Source organism: Pipistrellus kuhlii, unplaced genomic scaffold, assembly GCF_014108245.1.
Source record: "Pipistrellus kuhlii isolate mPipKuh1 unplaced genomic scaffold, mPipKuh1.p scaffold_m20_p_1, whole genome shotgun sequence".
NCBI classification, from domain to species: Eukaryota; Metazoa; Chordata; class Mammalia; order Chiroptera; family Vespertilionidae; genus Pipistrellus; species Pipistrellus kuhlii.
Window position 1 is genome coordinate 53,552,235 of NW_023425404.1, and position 20,850 is coordinate 53,573,084.

At 40.3% G+C, this 20,850-nt stretch overlaps 1 protein-coding gene across 2 annotated transcripts in view; it reads right to left on the reverse strand.

Annotated features, from left to right (window-relative positions):
- The window catches only part of BUB1B (BUB1 mitotic checkpoint serine/threonine kinase B), a 70,780-nt gene that overhangs the window by 17,448 nt on the left and 32,482 nt on the right, over window positions 1-20,850 (reverse strand). Inside the window, exons 6-14 of one of the 2 annotated variants that reach the window (XM_036446291.2) lie at window positions 18,051-18,220; window positions 15,932-16,146; window positions 15,665-15,756; window positions 10,465-10,694; window positions 6,922-7,034; window positions 6,288-6,403; window positions 3,982-4,031; window positions 578-635; window positions 355-460 (exon numbers count right to left, since the gene is read on the reverse strand). In XM_036446291.2, the coding sequence (XP_036302184.1) occupies window positions 355-460; window positions 578-635; window positions 3,982-4,031; window positions 6,288-6,403; window positions 6,922-7,034; window positions 10,465-10,694; window positions 15,665-15,756; window positions 15,932-16,146; window positions 18,051-18,220 (1,150 nt within the window). The remainder of the gene's footprint in view (window positions 1-354; window positions 461-577; window positions 636-3,981; window positions 4,032-6,287; window positions 6,404-6,921; window positions 7,035-10,464; window positions 10,695-15,664; window positions 15,757-15,931; window positions 16,147-18,050; window positions 18,221-20,850) is intronic. The other variant, XM_036446283.2, reaches the window with a different exon arrangement.

The window sequence follows — 20,850 nt, forward strand, 5'->3', positions numbered from 1 at the left end:
TTTAACATTTTGAGAAACTATTGTACAAAGAGGCTATACCATTTTACATTCCTACCAGCAATGTATAAAGGTTCTAATTTCTCAATATCCTCACCACCACCTGTTATTGTCTATCTTTTTTTTATTATAGCCATCCTAGTGCTTATGAAGTAGTACCTCACTGTGGTTTCGATTCTCTGATGACTAATGTTGAGCACCTTTCTATGTGCTTTTTAAAACAGAGAGAAAGGGAATAAAACTGGCCAGTGCTTTTTTTAAGTCAGTAATTTTCACTTGAATCCTAAACTTTTTTTTTTGAGAATTGAATGAAACAATCCACTAGTCCATTTATATTAACTTAGGAATACTTCTTACACAAACATCTGGAGACACATCTTCATTTAAATTGATGCTGTCTGAAGTTTTGAGAACTGCAAGGGGTTTTCGTTGGACTAAAACCCGTGGAGGATCTGTAGGAGGACTATAAAAAGACACATTACATTTAACAATATTTTTCTATTGACAAAGATAACAGTAAACTTTCATTTATAAAAATAGAAAACTTTAAAGTGTCAAAATGGAACAAAAATACTCAAACCTGATATTCTTTTTTTCTGAGAGAGACTCATCAAAAATGGAGAAAGGTACACTGGGACCTATAGAAAAAGGGACTAGATTTATTCTCTTTAGAGTAAACGATCTATTCGTCAAGGCAACTAGATCAATTAATATTTTGTACTGTTTGAAAGCAGAAAGGCACCTGTTTGTTTTTTATAATGAATTAGGAGCCCAGTGCATGAAGATTCATGCGGGGGGAGGGAGAAGAAGGGGGGTCCTCAGCCCGACCTGCACCCTCTCCAATCTGGGAGTTTTTGTCTTTGCAATCATATGAGCAAACTGTCTGAGACCCTAACACAGTTTGGTTTGTTGCTCACAGAATAGAGGCATTCCTTTTTTTTACTTCTTCACTGGTGGAGATTTCCTGGAAGTTTTAGGATATTCCCTTTAACTTTTCCTAGACCCTCTGATTTTACTCGTCTCCCACCTGTGCTTTCCCTCCGTCCCCACCACAACAGTAACCTGCTCCAGGCTCACTCTGCTCCAGTGTCTAGGAGATCCGTCTGCCACCAGAATCCCCAGCATTTCTGGTGCTCCCCGCGTTCTGGGCTTCTTCTTCCGGTCCTGGGGCTGCCACCAGAACTACTATTCCCAGAATTCCTGGTGTTCCCATGCTCTTGGTTTTCCCTTCCTGCTCTATCTTCATCCCACGGCCTCTGGCTCTGCCAGGTCCTCCAAGCCACTCCACTCTCTGCGGGCTCCCCCGCTCTGTTCTCTGTCCAGGGGCTTGGTTGGAAAGACCAAGTGAGCCACACCTCCCCAAGCCACTGGCTCGCCCACACTGCTCTCCTCCTGGCAGTTTGGAAGGAGCTATAGAGGGAGCCATATCTCTCCAAGCCGCTGGCTCTCCTGCTCTGCTCTCTGCCTGGAACCTGTATATGCAAATAAATCCGCCATCTTTGTTGGGTTAATTTGCATACTCATTCCTGATTGATTGGTGGGCATCACAGAGGTGCAGTCAATTTACATTTCTCTTTTATTATATAATTTCAAACACATAAAAAGTAAAGATCATCTATATCTATCTATCTGTATCTCTATATCTATATCTATAGATATATGTATATAAAGCCAGTGGCTGTAATGCCATAAGTATCTTAACAACAGGTGGCTATGATGCCCACTGTGGCCAGTGAACTGGCCGAATCAGGTACAGATGTCTCCTTTCTTCTCCATTGACGCAAGAGCTCTCTATGTGGTTCACTGAGGCTGATTCCTGGCCAGTATTGAAGCTTTACTTATTCCTCTGCTCAAACCTGCTCTTTCTCATTCTTCCCAGTTACTGTTTCAAAAGTATCTTATATAATAAAAGCCTAATATGCTAAGTATCCAATCATCTGATTGGCAGTTCAACCAAACCATCACCTACCTAATAAAAGTATAACATGCTAACTGACTGTACTTTTGCGACGTCCACCAGCCAATCAAGAGTATGCAAATTAACCCAACAAAGATGGTGGGTTAATTTGTATATGCAGGCACTGAGCAGCCGGGAGCAGGGTGGGACGCTTGTGTCATCACCATGGCGATGATGCCGGCATTCTGCACCATTCCAGCTGCTCTGGGCCTCTGGGTAGCCTGGGAAGGCAGAAAGGCTGCTCTGGCCAGAGTGAACGTGGTGCAGGCAGCCAGGGGAAGGAGGCCCAGTCTTGCACAAATCTTCCTGCATCACGTCTCTAGTCCTTAATAACCCCTTTAATCAGCCTTCCTGTGTGCCCTGACTGGGGCCAGACCAGACCCCACCTGTGCAAAAATTCGTGCACTGGGCCTCTAGTTTAATAATAATTATCTAAACATGGATGATCTTGTTTATCTTTATTCCCTACCACTACCACTCCCAAACTTTCAACCCAACTCCAGGTTATTTTGATGCAAATCCAAGTCATCATTATCATTTCATCTATACAAATTTCAGTATGTATTTCTATGCAAGGCTCTTTTATAAAAAGCATAATCTCAAAGCAGGAGTCATAACTATAGAATTAACAATTTCTGAATATCAATTATCCAATCAGAATTTTCATATTTTACCAAAATTTCTTAGAAAGTCTGAACGGAGGATGCAGAGTAAGATTTATGTATTGTGACTGGTTAAAATGTCTCTTAGCCCACCCAGTGTAGCTCATGGTTGAGCACTGACCATTAAACTAAGAGGTCTCCTGTTCAATTCCTGGTCAGGCCACATGCCTGGGTTCAGGGCTCAATCCGCGGTGGCAGGTGTGTGGGAGACAGACAATACAAGTTTCTCTTATGGATGTTTCTCTCCGTCCCTCTCCTTTCCTCTCTAAAAATTAAATAGTAAAATAAAATTTCTCTCAAGTCACTTTTATTCCATAGAATTTAAAAAATATATATATATTATTGATTTTTTTTTTTTCCAGAGAGGAAGGGAGAGGGATAGAAAGTTAGAAACATCAATGAGAGAGAATCATCGATGGCTGCCTCCGGCACACCTTCTACTGGGTATGTGTCTGCAACCAAAGTACATGCCCTTGACTGGAATTGAACCTGGGACCTTTCAGTCTGCAGGCCGATGCTCTATCCACTGAGCCAAACCAGTTAGAATTTTTAAAAAAATAGTTGTTAAAGAAACTGGGTTGTTTGCTCCATAATGCTGAAATTTTTTGCCAATTACATCCTTCTGTGTTGTTTAACCTGTTCCTCCCTGCTTTTACTTCCTACTAGAGGCCCAGTACACAAGATTCGTGCACTGAGGGGGAGAGGAGGTGGGGTGTTCCTCAGCCCAGCCTGTACCATCTTGCAGTCCGGTACCCCTTGGTGGATGTCCCCCTGCTGGCTTAGGCCTGATCCCCAGGAGTCTGACATCCTCTCACAGTCCCGGGCTCTTGCGGTCTGGAACCCCTCTCTTCTTACCACCCGCCTGCAATGGAGGTGGTGGGAGAGGCTGACCACCAGGAGCAGCTCCTGTGTTGAGCGTCTGACCCTGGTGGTCAGTGCGCGTCATAGCGACCAGTTGTTCTGCCAGCTGGTCAATTTGCATATTAGGCTTTTATTATATAGGGTAATTTGGTGGGAGGTTTATTAGAATTAGAGCATTCCAGTCTTGGCTGCTAGATAGTAAATCCCCATGAGGGATTTAATGTACACTAGCTAAAGTGGAAGATTATTTGGTAGTTAGTACAACTTTATACTTAACATTAAGCCAAATATTTCAAAAACACTTTTTAAAATGTCTTTTTTCAAATCATATGCTTATAAATAAATTCCATGATTCAGAGATACAATAATAACCTTAGTTCCCCTCTCTGCCTTCTTTCAACTCTTTTTATTGTAATTAAGAAAAATATCTATAAAAAATATCACTTGTTACATAAAGCATGGGTTATCAGCAAGTTCTTCATGACATTGTCAAATGTAACTCACCTTTAGAATGAGGTTGTTCTTGCCAAATGTTTTCTGCAAGTGAAGTTTCCCTATAAAGAAAATTATTTTAAAAGACGTGCTTACTACACACAGAAAGAATTAATTTTTAAGTTTAGTAGGCTTGCTCTGGCTGGGTTGCTAAGTGGTTAGAGCTTTGGCCTGTGCCCTAAAGGGACTCGGGTTTGATTTCCGATCAAGGGCAAACACCTGGGTTGCAGGTCAATCTCCAGTCCCTGACTGTGGCTTGTGCAGGAGGCAACCAATTGATGTATCTCTCTCACACTGATGTTTCATTCCCTCCCCCACTCCTTCCCATCTTCTCTCTCTCTCCTTCTCTTTCTCAAAAGAAAGAAAGAAAAAAAGGCAATGGAAAAAATATGCTTGGGTGAAGACTAACAACAGAAAGTCTATGCGGCATTTTTTTTTTTTTTTTAATATTTATTGATTTTATTACAGAGAGAAAGGGAGAAGGACAGAGTCAGAAACATGGATGAGAGAGAAACATCAATCAGCTGCCTCCTGCACACTTCCTACTGGGGATGTGCCCACAACCAAGGTACATGCCCTTGACCAGAATCGAACCCGGGACCCTTGAGTCTGCAGGCCAATGTTTTATCCACTGAGCCAAACCGGTTAGGGCTCTATGTGGGCTTTTTTATTAATCTTTTTCACTCCTAGATAAAGAAAATATTCTAGTACTGTCAATCAAAATTATTTAAAAAGATGGAATCTTCAGTCATTACAGCCATTATAGAAATACAGAGGCCTGGTGTACGGATCTGTGCACACTGAAAGTAAATTAATGAGAAGGTGGCCAGTGGGGCGGGACTGGGTGAGGTGGGCTGAACACACCCTGGAGCCAAACTCCCAAGGACCCCGGAGCCGGCTGACTAGAGTGGCGCCAGGGCTCGAAGGACATCTGTGGAGCGGGGTCCCCTGGCCTGGCCTGCAGAGACTGGTCCAAAACCAGCAGTCCAACATCCCGAGGGGTCCTGGAGTGTGAGTGCACTCTGCAAAGTTGCTGTTGCTTGGCAGCTCCTGCATTGAGCACCTGCCCCCTGATGGTTAGTGTGCGTAATAGCTACCGGCCAGTCAGCTGGCTGCTTAGGCTTTTATATATAGACTAGAGCAGGCGTCTTCAAACTTTTTAAAGTGGGGGCCAGATCACGGTCCCTCAGAGCTGGAGGGCCGGACTATATGAACTACTAATTCCTACTGTAACACCTCGGCTGCGCTCACTGCCCAAAAAACCTGGCGGGCGGATCAGACTCCTCTTCGGGCCGCATGTGGCCCGCGGGCCGTAGTTTGAAGACGCCTGGACTAGAGGCTCGATGCACAAAATTCGTGCAAGAGTAGGCAGGCCTTCCTTCTCTCAACTGCTGGCACCAGCTTCCCTCGCAGCCCCAGCTTCATCCAGAGGGTCATCCAGAAAGATGCCTGGTCCAATTAGCATATTATGCTTTTATTATAATGGATGTTTGATAATATATGTTATTATATTAACAGTGTAAGATTACAAAATGGTAAACTCTCATGTGTTTGTCTTTTTGCTATTGTTAATCCTCACCTGAGGATATTTTCCCATTGGTCTTTTAGGAGAGAGTAGAAGAGAGAGAGAGAAAGATAGAAACATGATGTGAGAGGAACACATTGTTTGCCTCCTGCACATGTCCTGATCAGGGCCCGGGCTGGGGAGGAGCCTGCAACCAAGACATGTGCCCCTGACTGGAATTGAACCGGGGATCCTTTCGTCTGTAGGCTGACACTCTATCCACTGAGCAAAACTGGCTAAGGCTCTCCTGTATTAAAAAAAAAAATGTTTATATTGATTTTAAAGAGAAATAAAAGAAGAGGGAGAAACATCACCGGCTGTTTCCTGCACGTCCTCTCCTAGAAATAGAGCCCACAACCCAGGCAGGTGCCCTGATCTGGAATCAACCTGACCCTTTGGTTCACGGGATGACACTCCTCCAACTGAGCCACATGTGCCAGGGCTAAACTCTCACTTTTATGAAACAAAACAAAAATAATGTTAATAGTCATTTCTTGGAGGCAGAAATGGGTAGTTTTGCCTTTTAAACTATTATGTACATTTGATTGCTTCTATAAGAAATATGTTAGTTTTTAATAGAAAAAAGTCATTACCCTGTCCTCCCTCATCAGCATCAAAGTTTATGTTGTGACAGAGACTTGCAAAATCATGTCTTGATATTACATAAGTCAAAGAGACGCCAAGTCACTAGAGTCAGAGGTTGGTTGTAAGTGCCTTCCCACAAGCAGCATCCTTTCCACCAATGTGATCCTACCTGGCACAAGAGGTTACTGGACAAACAGAATTGGACACAGTCATTCCTGGTATTTCCTGAGTATCGGAAGCAATTTGCAATTCAGCTGTCTCTTTTGTAGGCATCTTTTCTTCTTGCTGTTTGCATTAAATAAACAAAATCAATTTGTCCCCTCTATCTAAAAAATGCTACCTATTTTCAATATTTAGTTACAAAAGTTAGCTTTATCATATTTTCCCCCTAGATATCCACCAATAAGATAAAAATGTCTGCTCCATAAAAGTTCTTTCCAGTAATTTACAGTATATTCCTAATATCAACTGGCACTGTTATGAGAATGCCAAACATATACTGAATTTCTTTATCGATAGTTAAGCCTATTTTAATGGAGAATGAATAGAAAAAAAGAACTAAAATTAGAGGTAACAAAACAATATAACTAAGAAGTTAATAAATTGTTTCACATGCCACTAATTCCATTCGAAATCACTTGTTAAATTACTTTCCTGTTCAATTTTGCTGCTATTAACAATTAAGGAACTACAGAAAACTCTAAATGGGGCTGAGGACTTTTACATTCTGTGCTTTTACATTGCATAAATTTGTTTCAATAAACTTTAGTTTCATGTATTAAAAAGAAAGAAAGAAAAATAACCTGATCATCCGCTCTTTCTTGCTGAGTAGTTTGAATTTCTTTTAGCTTCTTCTCCATCTCTTCAATTTGTTTCTGCATTTCTGCTCTCTTTTCTGCAATGATCAGTAGCTCAGCTAGAAACAATAAAGTTGGCTGAGGCATTTACTCCTCATAGCAATTTACTCAGTCAGAACTGCGTTTGGGTTTCATGTCCTTAACATGGATGTTAATATTACAGATATGAATGATATAAATGGTGCAGAACCCTCGACTTCAGGTCTCATTTATTCAGTCAGTAAAAAATAATATATCTACTACATGCCAAGTACCACTCTTTTTTTTTAAATATATTTTATTGATTTTACACAGAGAGGAATTGAGAGGGACAGAGAGTCAGAAACGTCGATGAGAGAGAAACATCGACCAACCGCCTCCTGCACCCCCCCACAGGGAATGTGCCCGCAACCAAGGCACATGCCCTTGACCGGAATCGAACCCGGGATCCTTCAGTCCACAGGCCGACGCTCTAGCCACTGAGCCAAACTGGTCCCGGCATCCACTCTTGAGCATTTACTTCTCAGGGAGGGGTACATAGTGCAAAGTCTTTGGTCATGTAATGCTAACACTCAATTTGGGGGAGACAAATACACACACACACACAAATTAACAAGAAAATCAGGTTTAAAAATAAAGTAAAATAGGTGATGTGAAAATATGTGACTGGTAGGGGATGGAAATCAGGGACTATTTAAGGCCAGTGATAAGGGGAGATCATTATCAGAAAGAAACATTATAAAGCTATAATCTGAATAACTAGGGGCCAGACATATACAGACCTCGGGAAAGATTCTAGGTCAAGAAACTAGCTGGCACGAACGCCCTAATGAAGGAACAGTATCACTGTGCTTAAGGATCCAAATGAAGGCCAGCAGGGTGTGCAGTATGGTAAGAGGGAGAAAAGTAAACGATGGGGTTGGAGAGGTAAGCAGAGGCCAAGTCACATGGGGTTAAAGAGTTTATATTGCATCCTAAGATAATGCAAAACACTGGAGAATTTAAGTAAAGAAGTGACATAATCTGATTTTTTAAAAAGATCATTTACTGTGAGCAAAATGGGTTGCGTTAAGCCCAGAGTGAATGTAGAAAGTCTAGTTGTAGTCTAGCTAAAAAATTGTGGTTTGGATTAATAATGGGAGTGATGATAAACAAAAGATTTGGAAAATTGGGGTGATCAAGTTGATGGGCTTATTCATTAATTGTGGGGCACAGTAAGAAAAGGGTGATCAAAGATGACTTCTGGATTTTTTTGGCTTGAATCAACAGGGTGCATGATCAGAAAGTTATTGGGTGATAAGGTCAATAGTAAGACCATGTGAGAGTTGGGCAGTAGGGTTGAAGAAGAGATCACAGGAGGTATGTCAAACACAAAATTGAGAAGCCATACTATTGGATGCTGTAGGGGTGGACAGGAAGATACAGAGTTAGGTACTTAGCCAATTAATGAATGATGGGGAGTGATTAAGGAGGTTCAGGGGGTAGAAAAAAAAATGGGAGGACACGGATCTGAAAGAAGGTCGAGTTTTTGGAGAAGGAAAAAAATTATTTGGAAGTAGCAACGGGAAGAATGTACAACTAACTACCTTGTCCCCCTGGAGGCCCTACCTGTGGCTTCCTCATTTCTAGTATTCCTACTTGACAGTAAGTAATCAGTGACAGTCTTTGGAGACAGTTTCTAATAGTAACAAGAAATCACTTCATTACAGGCATGAGGATTTATAAGGATACAAACTATACACAGTAGGGAAATTACATGTTCATGAATTAGATTCAGAGACCAGCTTAGAAAATGAGTATTTAAAAAGCCTCATAGATCTTTTCATCTATTCAAATACGATCTAAGCCTAACATAGATCCTTCTTTGGCTAGCTGAGAATAAAATGTACTTTCATCTTATATCTATATATCTGGTATAAGCTAGACCTCTCCTAAAGAAACTGAAGTGTGTTTTTTTTTTAATGCTGTTTTCTTTTAATTATTAAAAATTTTTCTAGGTATAACGGACATACAATGTTAGTTAATTATTCTATACTTGTATACATTGCAAAATGATCTTTACAATAAGTCTAGATACAATCTGTCACCATACATAGTTGTAAAATTTTTTTCTTGTGATGAGAACTTTTAACATTTATTCTTTCAACAACTTTCAAATATGCAATACAACATTATTAATTATAGTCACCATGCTGTTCATTATATCCCTAAGACTTATCAATGTTGTTTCAAATGGTAAGATTTCATTCTTTTTTTTGTTGCTGAATAGTCCATTATACACACACACACACACACACACACACACACACACACACCATTTTCTTTATCCATTCATCTATTGATGGACACTTAGGTTGAAGGAAACACTAATTTTTTTTAATTTTTATCTGAGTATCTAGTTCCTTTCCCAGCTCATATTAGGTTACCTTGCTAGCCTACTTCTTTGCTAGGGTGGTTCCCATTTTTTAAAAGCCTCAACCATCTCCTTGCTTTCTAACCATTCCCTTTCTCCTATCTATATAAATCCGTTCCATTTTTCAATACATTAATTTGAACCCAGAGCACCTTTGTCAATATTGATATAGCTAATATGACAAATGAAAGCCATTCCAAACTTACTAACAACAGTCTGCTTTATAGAAGTTTGCTTCTAACTTGTCACCTGAAAATCAGAAATCATTCTTCCATAAATAAATTATAAGTAATGGTTAAATTTCCCAGCTCTTCTTTCCATAGTAGGTTATTCTGGATATCTGTGTAGAAAGAAACATTTCTTCTTTCTTGGTATAGATTCTAATCAAAATATCTAAGTGGATGAACTTTACTTTTGGGCCCTCCCCTACCTTCTTTTCTGTGCTCTCCCTCATCTTTTAATGCCTTTAAGCTCCAAATACTATACTTCAATGTTTTTCAGCCCATTCAGCACTACCTTTTGCCCCAAGTACTCTAGGCTCCAAAACAGAATTGCTACCCATTTTCCCAAAATTCCAAATTTCTCTTACAGTAAAACTTTCCTTAATTTAGAAAAAAGATGCTGTCTTTAAGAAATAGTACAAATAAATACCATCTAAGTGATTGCAGTGTGACCGAGTATGTTAACCTAAGTCAGTCCAGGGAGAAATTCCAGGTAGAGTATCAAAAGTCAAGTGAAATATTTCAGGCCTCGATGAAGAAGGTACTTAATGGGGAGGCATGACATGCACATGTATGTATGCCAGGGATCATAGCTGTCTGCCTATTACAATGGTGAATATGAACTGTTCCTGCAGATTAGAGCTTCCTCTCTTCCTTTACTTTTGAACACAGACTTAGTTGCTTAGTTTTTTCCCTTCAGGGATCTCATGGAAAGCAGAAATGGAGTTCAGTTTAAATAGAAAGAGAAACAGTAGAAACCATGGAAACATCACAAACATACAAAAAATAAGGCAATTCTCCTCAGACTTAATATACTAACCTTCCTACTACTAAGTTAAGTTATTATGACCGACATAAATAGATCAATACACATACCTTCCCTTTGCTCTTTTAATTTCTTACGGAAAACTTCAGCCCGGATCTCTTCAAAGGAGAACTCGCCCACTCCCGCATAAATCTTCTCCTTGCAGTACATCACCTTGTCTTTCTTCTCCTCAGACGCTTGCTGATGGCTTTGAACTCTTTGCAGGAGATCACCTTCTTCCTTTCCAGGCTTTCTTGTGCTTAGAATATGGTTTATACTGGGTTCAATTTTACATGGTGTCCTAAAAGAAGCAAAATAATTATTATTCACGAAGCAGATTAAATGAGGTTTTTTTTTGTTTGCCCTTGACCGGAATCGAACCTGGGACCTTTCAGTCCACAGACCGACGACGCTCTACCACTGAGCCAAACCGGTTTCGGCTAAATGAGTTATTTTTAATGTTTTGATAAGACACATGTACAATATCAGCAGCAAGACTAAATGTGATTGATTTTAAAAACAAAACAAAAACACAAAAGGTTGAGAAAAGAGCCTACAAATAATTTACATTTGTTATCAACAATCATGCTCTAAGTACTATGTTATGATTAGGGGAAAAATTAGCCATAAGTTAGAGTAATCAAATATTTATATTCCTTATAGGTAAAAAAAAAAAAAAAAAAATAAAAAAAAAAAAATATATATATATATATATATATATAATAATGCAATTTCTTTGTTTTTTAAAACTATGTTTTTATTGAAGAGAGAAAGGGAGAGGGAAAGACAGAAACATCAATGATGAGAGAGAATCATGTGTCAGCTGCCTCCTGCATGCCCCCACTGGGGAGCGAACCCGAAACCCAGCGATGTGCCCCGACCGGGAATCTAACCATGACCTCTGGATCATAGGTCGACGCTCAGCTACTGAGCCACACCAGCGGGCCACAATACAATTTCTTTTTTTATTTTATTTTATTATTTTATTTAAAAAAATATATATTTTATTGATTTTCTACAGAGAGGAAGAGAGAGGGCTAGAGAGCCAGAAACATTGATGAGAAAGAATCATCAACCGCCCCCTGCACCACCCCCACTGGGGATGTGCCCGCAACCAAGGCACATGCCTTTGACCGGAATCGAACCCGGGACCTTTCAGTCCGCAGGCCGACGCTCTATCCACTGAGCCAAACCAGTCCCGGCACAATACTATTTCTTAATCAAACACAGTATATGAATGGAAATTAACCTACCCCATTTCCCACTGTTTAGCACCCAAAAGAATTGGAGTTAGGAATACAATTTTAGGGAACTGATGATGTAGGTTCAAGGTTCTTAGCTGAAGGGGAAGAGTGAGAGTGGTAATATAAGTTGGAAAAGAATGAAGTGTAAAGTGCCTCAGTAAGGATAGCTCAGATGCTGCATTCATTGAAACCATTGGGTGGAAAAAGTTTAAACTTTTTTTTTGTTTATTGAAAACACCAAGGATAAAGCTGACTGGTGTGGGGAGAGGTAAGGGATGTGGGGAACAAGAGTGAATCTCTCTAGGTGAATGGGTCATAAATGTGTTACTGGCTGTTTGCCTGCATTTTTTTTTTTTTTAATCCTCACCTGAGGATATGTTTTTATTGCCAGAGAGAGAGAGAGAGAGAGAGAGAGAGAGAGAGAGAGAGAGAGAGAGAGAGAGGGAAAAGAAAGGTAGAAAGGAAGGAGGGTTAATTGATTGTCTCCTGGATGCACCCTGACTGAGGATTCAACAGGGGATCGAACCTGAAACCTAGACATGTGCCCTGACTAAGAGTAGAACCTACACACAACCTTTTGGTATATAGGACAATACTCCAACTAAATGAACCACTCAGCCAAGGATGCCTGTAGCTAATTTTATTTTGATCCTCTATGCCCTGATTTAAAGAGGTCTGTGTACTGTACCCACTTCCCAGCTGTCCTTGTATCTCCTACTTTCTCCAGAATTTCATTTCCTAATGACATTTGAGAAAAACAAAATTATCATTTAAAAAATCATAAAGAAGATGGTAAATTTGTTGATTAAAGATATTTTTTTAATTGATTTCAGAGAGGAAGGGAGAGGGAGAGAGAGATGGAAACATCAATGATGAGAGAGAATCATTGATCGGCTGCCTCTGCACGCCCCGTACTGGAAATTGAGGCCGCACCTGGGCATGTGCCCTTAGTCAGAATCAAACCTGGGACTCATTAGTTGCAGGCTGACACTCCATTCACTGAGCCAAACCGGCTAGCGCAATGGTCAGCAAACTGCGGCTCTGTTGACTAATGAGATTGCCTACCACTGACCTAGACTCTCGATTCCAATAATTACAGGCTGTTGTTCCTTGTGATTAAGACCCTATCCAGTGGTCGGAAAACTCATTAGTCAACAGAGCGGCAAATCGCAGTTTGCCAACCCCTGGAGTAGGGCAAAGATGGAAAATTTTGATTGTGTAAAAAATTAAAATATTGTTATAATGGTTGCTATAGGCAACATCAAAAGATAAGCTGCAAACTAGAAGATAATATTTACAACTCCTATTACAAAGGTTAGCTGGTTTTCTTAATCAATCAAGAGTTCTTGAAACAGCCGAAACCGGTTTGGCTCAGCGTATAAAGCGTCGGCCTGCGGATTGAAAGGTCCAAGGCCTGATTCTGGTCAAGGGCATGTACCTTGGTTGCGAGCACATCCCCAGTAGGAGGTATGCAGGAGGCAGCTGATCGATGTTTCTCTCTCATCGATGTTTGTAACTCTCTATCCCTCTCCCTTCCTCTCTGTAAAAAAACAATAAAATATATTTTTTTAAAAGTTCCTGAAACATATTAAGAAAAACACAAACTAAAAAATGTTATAGAGAAGTCAAACAAGACAGCCATGAAAAAGAGTTTAATGAAAATAGAGTTGAACAACATTTTCTATACCATATTTATTCTGACATAATTATTTCTACAAAGTAATTTGAAACATTAAAAAAATTAAACATCCATAAATATGTGCTATCAATTTTTTCAGGTAATTTTTCATAAATACTCATTATTTTCTTAAGAATAATCTTCTGCCATGCCAGTGTGGCTTAGTGGTTGAGTGTTCGTTCACCCATGCATCAAGAGGTTGCCAGTTTGATTCTAGGTTTCAGGCTCAATCCACAGTAGGGGGCCTACAGGAGGCAGTTAATCGAAGTTTCTACCTCTCTCTCCTTCTGCATTCCTCTCTTTCTAAAATCACACACACACACACACATTTTTAAAAGACTAACTCCCTAGTAATGAGCTCTATCAGACAGAATATTTACTTTAAATCTTATCTATTTTACTCTGCTACACTACCTATCATATAGTACAATACAGGGTTATAGATTCTTTTCTTTTTCTTTTTTTTAAAGGATTTCTTCTTTTTTTTTTTTTTAACATATTTTATTGATTTTGTACAGAGAGGAAGGGAGAGAGATAGAGAGTTAGAAACATCGATGAGAGAGAGTCATCGATCAGCTGCCTCTTGCACACCCCCTTACTGGGGATATGCCCGCAACCAAGGTACATGCCCTTGACCGGAATCGAACCCGGGACTTTTCAGTCCCCAAGCCGACACTCTAGAGTCTATCCATTGAGCCAAACCGGTTTCAGCGGGTTATAGATTCTGATGAGTTAGGTTGCACTGGGGCACAAAATACAATCTAGTATTATAATGCCACAATGTTATGTATTAGAACAAATCTGAGACTGCCTGATTATCTAGTCCAGCGTTTTTCAACCGCTGTTCCGGTTGCCTGGTGTGCCGTAGGTGCAGACAAGACAAGAATTTTATAATTTTTCACTATTTTGTTTACTTAATATTTCATAATAAAGTAATTATAAAATACTTTCTTTGTGTTTATTTGATTCCTATTCAAGAGAATTACTTTATATATAGTCAATATAGGCACAGAGTTAAATTTTTTAACATTTTCTAATGGTGGTGTGCCTCGTGATTTTTTTCATGAAACAAGTGTGCCTTTGCCCAAAAAAGGTTGAAAAACACTGATCTAGTCATCATTCTTTCTTATAAACAGAAATGCTAAGGATTAGGAAGTAAAGAAAAGTACATTTGGAAGGAAAGAGTAGGATCAGATGAAAACACTATAATAATATCTAATTCTGTCAATAATTAAGGTAGAATATCTCACTTAAATCACAGTGGTTATCTTTGACTTCACCCACCAGCCACACCCACCAGCCAATCAGGAGCAAGTATGCAAATGTGCCCAACCAAGATGGCAGCGGCCAAGGAGCTGGAGCAAGTAGTAGGCTTGGGTTGCCCCTGGCAATGGACGAAGCCAAGCTTCCCACCACCCTGGCTAGCCCTAGCCTCTACTCAATTGTAGAAGATAGTAAATCCCTGATGCCTGCTTCCAGCCGGCCCTTGCCTCCACTCAAGGAGGGGCTGGGAGCTTGGGTTGCCAGGGACAACCCAATCTTCCATCCAGCCCTGGCCTTCACTCAAGGCTACAAAGTTTCAATTATAGAAGATAAAGAAATCCCAGACACCTACTTCCAACCAGCCCTGGCCTCTGCTGAAGGAGGCGATGAAAAAAAAAAAAAAAAAAAAGAGTGGCTGGGAACCTGGATCAAGCAGGCCAGTGTGGAGGAGAAGCAGACAAGCGGGGGGAGAGGGGACAGTTGGGGTGAGCAGCATGGCAGGGGAGGCAACTGGGGGCAAGCACACTGGAACGAGGGGCAGTTGTGGGTGATCAGGCTGGCGGATGGGCATTTGGGGACGAGCAGACCAGCAGTGGGGGGCAACTGAGGGCGAGCAGGCCGGCAGGCAGAGTGGTAAAGGGCAATCAGGCAGGAGGCAGGCAGGCAGGCAGGCAGGCGCGTGCAGTTAGGAGCCAGCAGTCCCAGATTTAAAGAGAGATGTATGACTGTCGGCTTAGGCCTGATCCCTGTAAACCAGCAGTAGGACATCCTTCCAGGGGTCCCAGATTAGAGAGGGTGCAGGCTCGGCTGAGGGGGACCCCCCCCCCCCCAATACGAATCTCGTGCACCAGGCCTCTAGTATAAATATAAACCTATTAGGTTTATTTTTCAGTAAGAATGTAAGAATATTACCAAATGGTCTTTTAGCCCTAAAATACTCAAAGGAATATAGACAGACATAAAGGAAACATGAAACTTTGGTTACTTTCATATCCACAAAGATGAAAATACCTTTGGGAATTAGGATAGGTACCTCTGACCATGCTTAATAATTCCCACCTCAAAAAATCTGGAAATCAAACTCACATAACAGGCTGTTGTGCAGTCTCTTCCACATATGGAGTAAAACTGGGCACCATGGAGGGTACAGCCGTCACAGAAGCTGTATTGTCATGAGGCTGGCAATGAAGAAAATAAAAATTACCATGGCTTTACATTCTGACACAACATATGCAGACCATGCCTAATTATGCAAGAAGAATCTTTTTTAAAGATGCTAAAAATACTCCTATAATCTAAATCTGAAGTCTTTTTATGTTGGCAAAGACACTGGATGAAAGTAAGAGTCCTTACCCTGGATTCCAAAGGCCTGCCTACGTTCCAAGGGCCCGCTCGCAGCTCATTCTCTTTGGCCCTGGACACAGGGGGCGCTATCCATGGCTGGACTGTAGGCTTAGACAGGTCTGCTACAGAAGTCTCATCAGCATTTTCATCAAAAACAGTAATTCTAGAATTACTCTGCATGGGTTGAGGAAGTGGATTTTGGAGTCCTCTGTTCTGGTTTGAAACTAGGAGAAAAATATTAAAACCATGTAAAATCTTTAGTTATCCAACTCAGATTCCACATAAGGTTACTTCTACTACATAGAATCAAAGTAATATTTTAATCCAGTGTTTGTTACTTTTATTCTCCTTTCCCTCACCTACAATCTTTTACTCATAAATATATTTATATAAAAAAAACCCAAATTCTACATCTGCCTTCAGCCATCATTCTAATATTGTCCTTTTATCAGAGACTAACCTAACCTAAATCTTCATTTCTCAGTTTAATTTTGTCAATGGAAATCAGTTGAGACATCCTGAAGCTTATGGAGACAAATTAAAATTAGTTCATTTATTAGGGGTGCTCTCTGTTGTGGGGCTGGTTGATACAATCAACCTTCATCATGATCTGAATGAAATGTTCTTTAGGACCATATACACTCTTTTACTCTAACTAGAGGCCCAGGCTTTGCTGGGTAATCTTCTTTGTAGGTTCTTGCTATTTCTTGCCACTCCCTTCTGGCACCCTCTCAAATCTAACATCCCTCTCACAATCGGAGACTGCTGGCTTCTAACTGCTTGCCTGCCTGCCTGATTCCCTCTAACCACTTCTGCCTGCAAGCCTGATCACCCCCTAACCGCTCCCCTGCCTGCCTGCCTAACACCTAACTGCTAGGCCTGATCTCACCCCCAACTGCCCTGCCGGCCTGATCTTGCCTCTAACTTTCCTTTCTTGCAAGCCTGGTCCCCCAACTGTCCTCCCTTGCTGACCTAATGGCCTCCAACTGCCTTCCCCTGCAGGCCTGGTCCTCCCCAACTGCTCTCCCCTGCAGGTCTGATTGCCCCTAACTGCCTCTGCCTACTTGATCACCTCCAACTGCCCTCCCCTGCAGGCCTGATCTTGCCCACAACTGTCCTCTGCTGGCCAATTTGGTTCTAAATGGTCGGTTTCTATGCCAGTGTCAAAAGCTCTGCCTCCTAGGCAGTCATTTGCTCCTCATAGTTTACGCAGATTTGATTTCCTTTCTTTTTTTAAATTTTTTTAAGTTTTGGGGATTTTTTAAAAAACACACGTCTTTATTGTTCAGATTATTACCAGTAGATGTGTTCCTCTTTTTTTCCCCCATAGCTCCCCTCCACCTAATTTTCCACCCCACCCGTCCCCCCGCCACTGTCTTCATCCATAAGTGTAAGATTTTTGTCCAATCTCTTCCCGAACCTCTCACACTCCTTTTCCCGAGAATTTAATAGTTAATAAAAGCTTATTGCTCTCTGTACCTTTTGTTCAATGTTGCTATAATTTACCTAAAAAATAGTGAATTAAAAAGCTTATTGTTGTTCATCTTTAGATGTACAAAGAGAGCCCAATTTCTGGCCCCAAAAGACCATGTTAATACATTCTCTGAGGCTCTGGACATGTAAACTTTATTTTGACAAGATATAACTTTTTAAAAAAATATATATTTTATTGATTTTTTTACAGAGAGGAGAAAGGGATAGAGAGCTAGAAACATCAACGAGAGAGAAACATCGACCAGCTGCCTCTTGCACACCCCCTACCGGGAATGTGCCCGCAACCAATGTACATGCCCTTGACCAGAATCGAACCTGGGACCCTTCAGTCCACAGACCGACACCCTACCACTGAGCCAAACCGGTTTCGGCAGCTATAACTTTTTTTGACTAGCAACTCTTGAATGCAAAAACTCTTAATGCTTCCTATATTAGATTTTTAAAAATTAAGTCACAAAATTGCTGACAAGTTTTTTGTGTACACTGTGAAATCAATTCTCCTTAGGCTTCCTTCTTTTAGCTACCTAGTACTCAGAATACTAGGACAATGTCTACATATATATTATCTCTTTACATAATTTGCCTACCACCTGAGACTAAGAATTTCCCATAATAACATTTAATAAAAACATACCCTTGAGAGCACTTCCTATACGGCTGATTGGAGCCCTTGCTGTCTTTTTCCCTTTGCTTTTTAATTCAGCCAGAGTACTTCGCTGTGGTAGAGATGACCCCAAATCTTCCTCCTCCTCTTCTTTCTCAAATACAGACAGAGTTTGTCGAGTCACTCGAGCTTGGAATTGTCTAAAGTAAAAAATAAACAATTAACTTTTGGTGAGATGAATACTACTCACCAGATTCAAAGTTCTAATTTGTTAAAACAAACAAAGGAGAAGGGTAGGATGGGAGAAGAAATATGTAGAAAAAGTCTAAGAAAGTATTTATTTTCTCAGGAATAAAGAAAACCACCTTGAGATCAGAGAGGGTTTGGGCTAGAATGATTTAGCAGCCTCCCCCTCCCCCTTTTAAAAAAAAATATACTTTATTGATTTTTTACAGAGAGGAAGGGAGAGAGATAGAGAGCTAGAAACGTCGATGAAAGAGAAGCATCGACCAGCTGCCTCTTGCACACCCCCTACCGGGGATGTGCCCGCAACCAATGTACATGCCCATGACCGGAATCGAACCTGGGACCTTTCAGTCCGCAGACCGACGCTCTACCACTGAACCAAACCGGTTTGGGCTTAGCACCCTCTTTCAAATGTCCAAATTTGACTAATTAAAAATATTCTGAAGATTACTATTAGGTTTGTCTGAAGAAAAAAACCAGGGTGACTAAGATTACAGAATTTATTAAAGTCAGAGTTTCCCACCATTTTTTAAATTTTAAAACTTACAAAACAGTTAACAAGAGTAAATAAGTACCTAAATACCCTTCTTGTAGATTCACCAATTGTTAACTTCTTGCCACATTATTTTATCACTGCCTTTATGTGTCTCTCTCTCCATACACTGCCCCCAACTCAGCATTTTTGTGTAATCATTCAAAATAAAGTTACATCCAACATAACATTTTACTTTAGTAAAGTTGGCAGAAGTTTGAAGATTAAAGTTCTTGTGCTGCTGCTAAAGTTTTAAGTAAAACACACACACACACACACACACACACACAAAACAATAAACTGCAAGTGCTGGCCAACATGGAGTACACTCATGATAGCACATACTTCTCTCTCTCTCTTCCTCCATCCCCCACCCCCTCTCTTTGATTGGAACTAAAATCTCTAGATAGAACACAAAAAAAGCAACTGAGGCCTCTGAAAAGTAAACAAAAGCAAGTGAACTGTGGAGAGGAGACAAACTTGAAGAAATAACCGACATGGGGTTGTTTCCTGTTTGTTTTCCCTTCTCTTTTTTTCTTATGGTTTTGAATTGTTGCAAAGGTGCAAAGTTAAAACTCCTAGAGAAACCTCATCTTTCTGGCCAGATGACTGGGAAAAGGGGGCTCTGAATGCCAATGGATATGGGAGAAGTACGGGAGAGGATGAGCTGAAAAAGAGCTCTCCTAATTCTGTATAGGAGTTGACACAAACCCTAGATTCACTCCTCAATTATGTATGCACAGGGCAGAACCATGGCAGCACAGAAAAGGCTGTGAGAACTGAACTATAACATAAACCACTGCCCAAGTCCCAGAACAACCAATGAGCAACACACATGGCATAGACCTCAAAGGTCTTCAATATTTAACAGACACTGAAATCTAAAATGAGAAAGAACTTGAGACATCTGAATGTTGGTTACCTACTAAGACATTCAACATCCTCCATAGAATATTAACCAATAGGACCCAGGGTCTAATAACATAGTATCATTATAAATGTCCAGGTTATAATACAAATTCAGCACACAAATAACCAGGAGAATGTGACTAACTCTCAAAGAAAAAGATAATCAAGAGATACTAACAGTAAGATGACACACGTGTCCTAGCTGGTTTGGCTTAGTATAACGGATAGAGCATGGGCCCGGGAACTGAAGGAGCCCGGGTTTGATTCCAGCCTAGAGCACATACCTTGGTTGCAAGCTCAATCCCTGGACCTGGTTGGGGCCTGTGTGGGAGGCAACCAATCTCCCATCAATGTTTCTCTGTTTCTTCCCCTCCCTTCAACTCTCTCTAAAACTCAATGGGAAAAAAATCCTCAGATGAGGATTAACAACAACAACAGCAACAACAACAACAACAAAAAGATGACACAGGTGTGATGCGAGTTTTCAGAGATTTTAAAGCAACTATTATAACTATGCTCCATGAGATAAAGGTAGAAACATTTAAAATGAATAAAAAGACTAAAGTCCTTAGCAGAGACAAAGAATATATAAAAAGAATCAAATGGAAGTTTTAGACCTGAAAAAACACAATTACCTAAAATAAAAAATTTACTGGATAGACTCAATATCAAAATGAAGAGGGCTGACAAATGAGTAAACGAACCTGAAAACAAAATCCATAATTGGCCATTCTGAAGAATAGAAAGAAAAAAGGTTTAAATTTTATTAAAATAGGAACTGAGCTTCAGGGACCTGTGGGACAATTATCAAAAGGTTTAACATATGTATAACTGAAGTCCCAGAAGAAGAAGAAAAAAAAATAGGCACAGAAAAATATTTTTAAAACCATGACTGAAAGTTTTCAAAATTTGTGAAAGGTATAAATTTAAAAAAATTGTAAAAGCCAATTAAACCCCAAATGGATTAAATTACATCTAGACACATCACAATCAAACTGCTGAAAGCCAATGTTAAAGAAAAATATCTTAAATGAACCCCAAGAAAAATCAACACATTACAGTCAAAGGAATTAGAAGAGCTAAAAAGAACAGTTAGAGAATGCAAATTACTTGATTTCCAGATTTACTATAAAGCTACAGTAA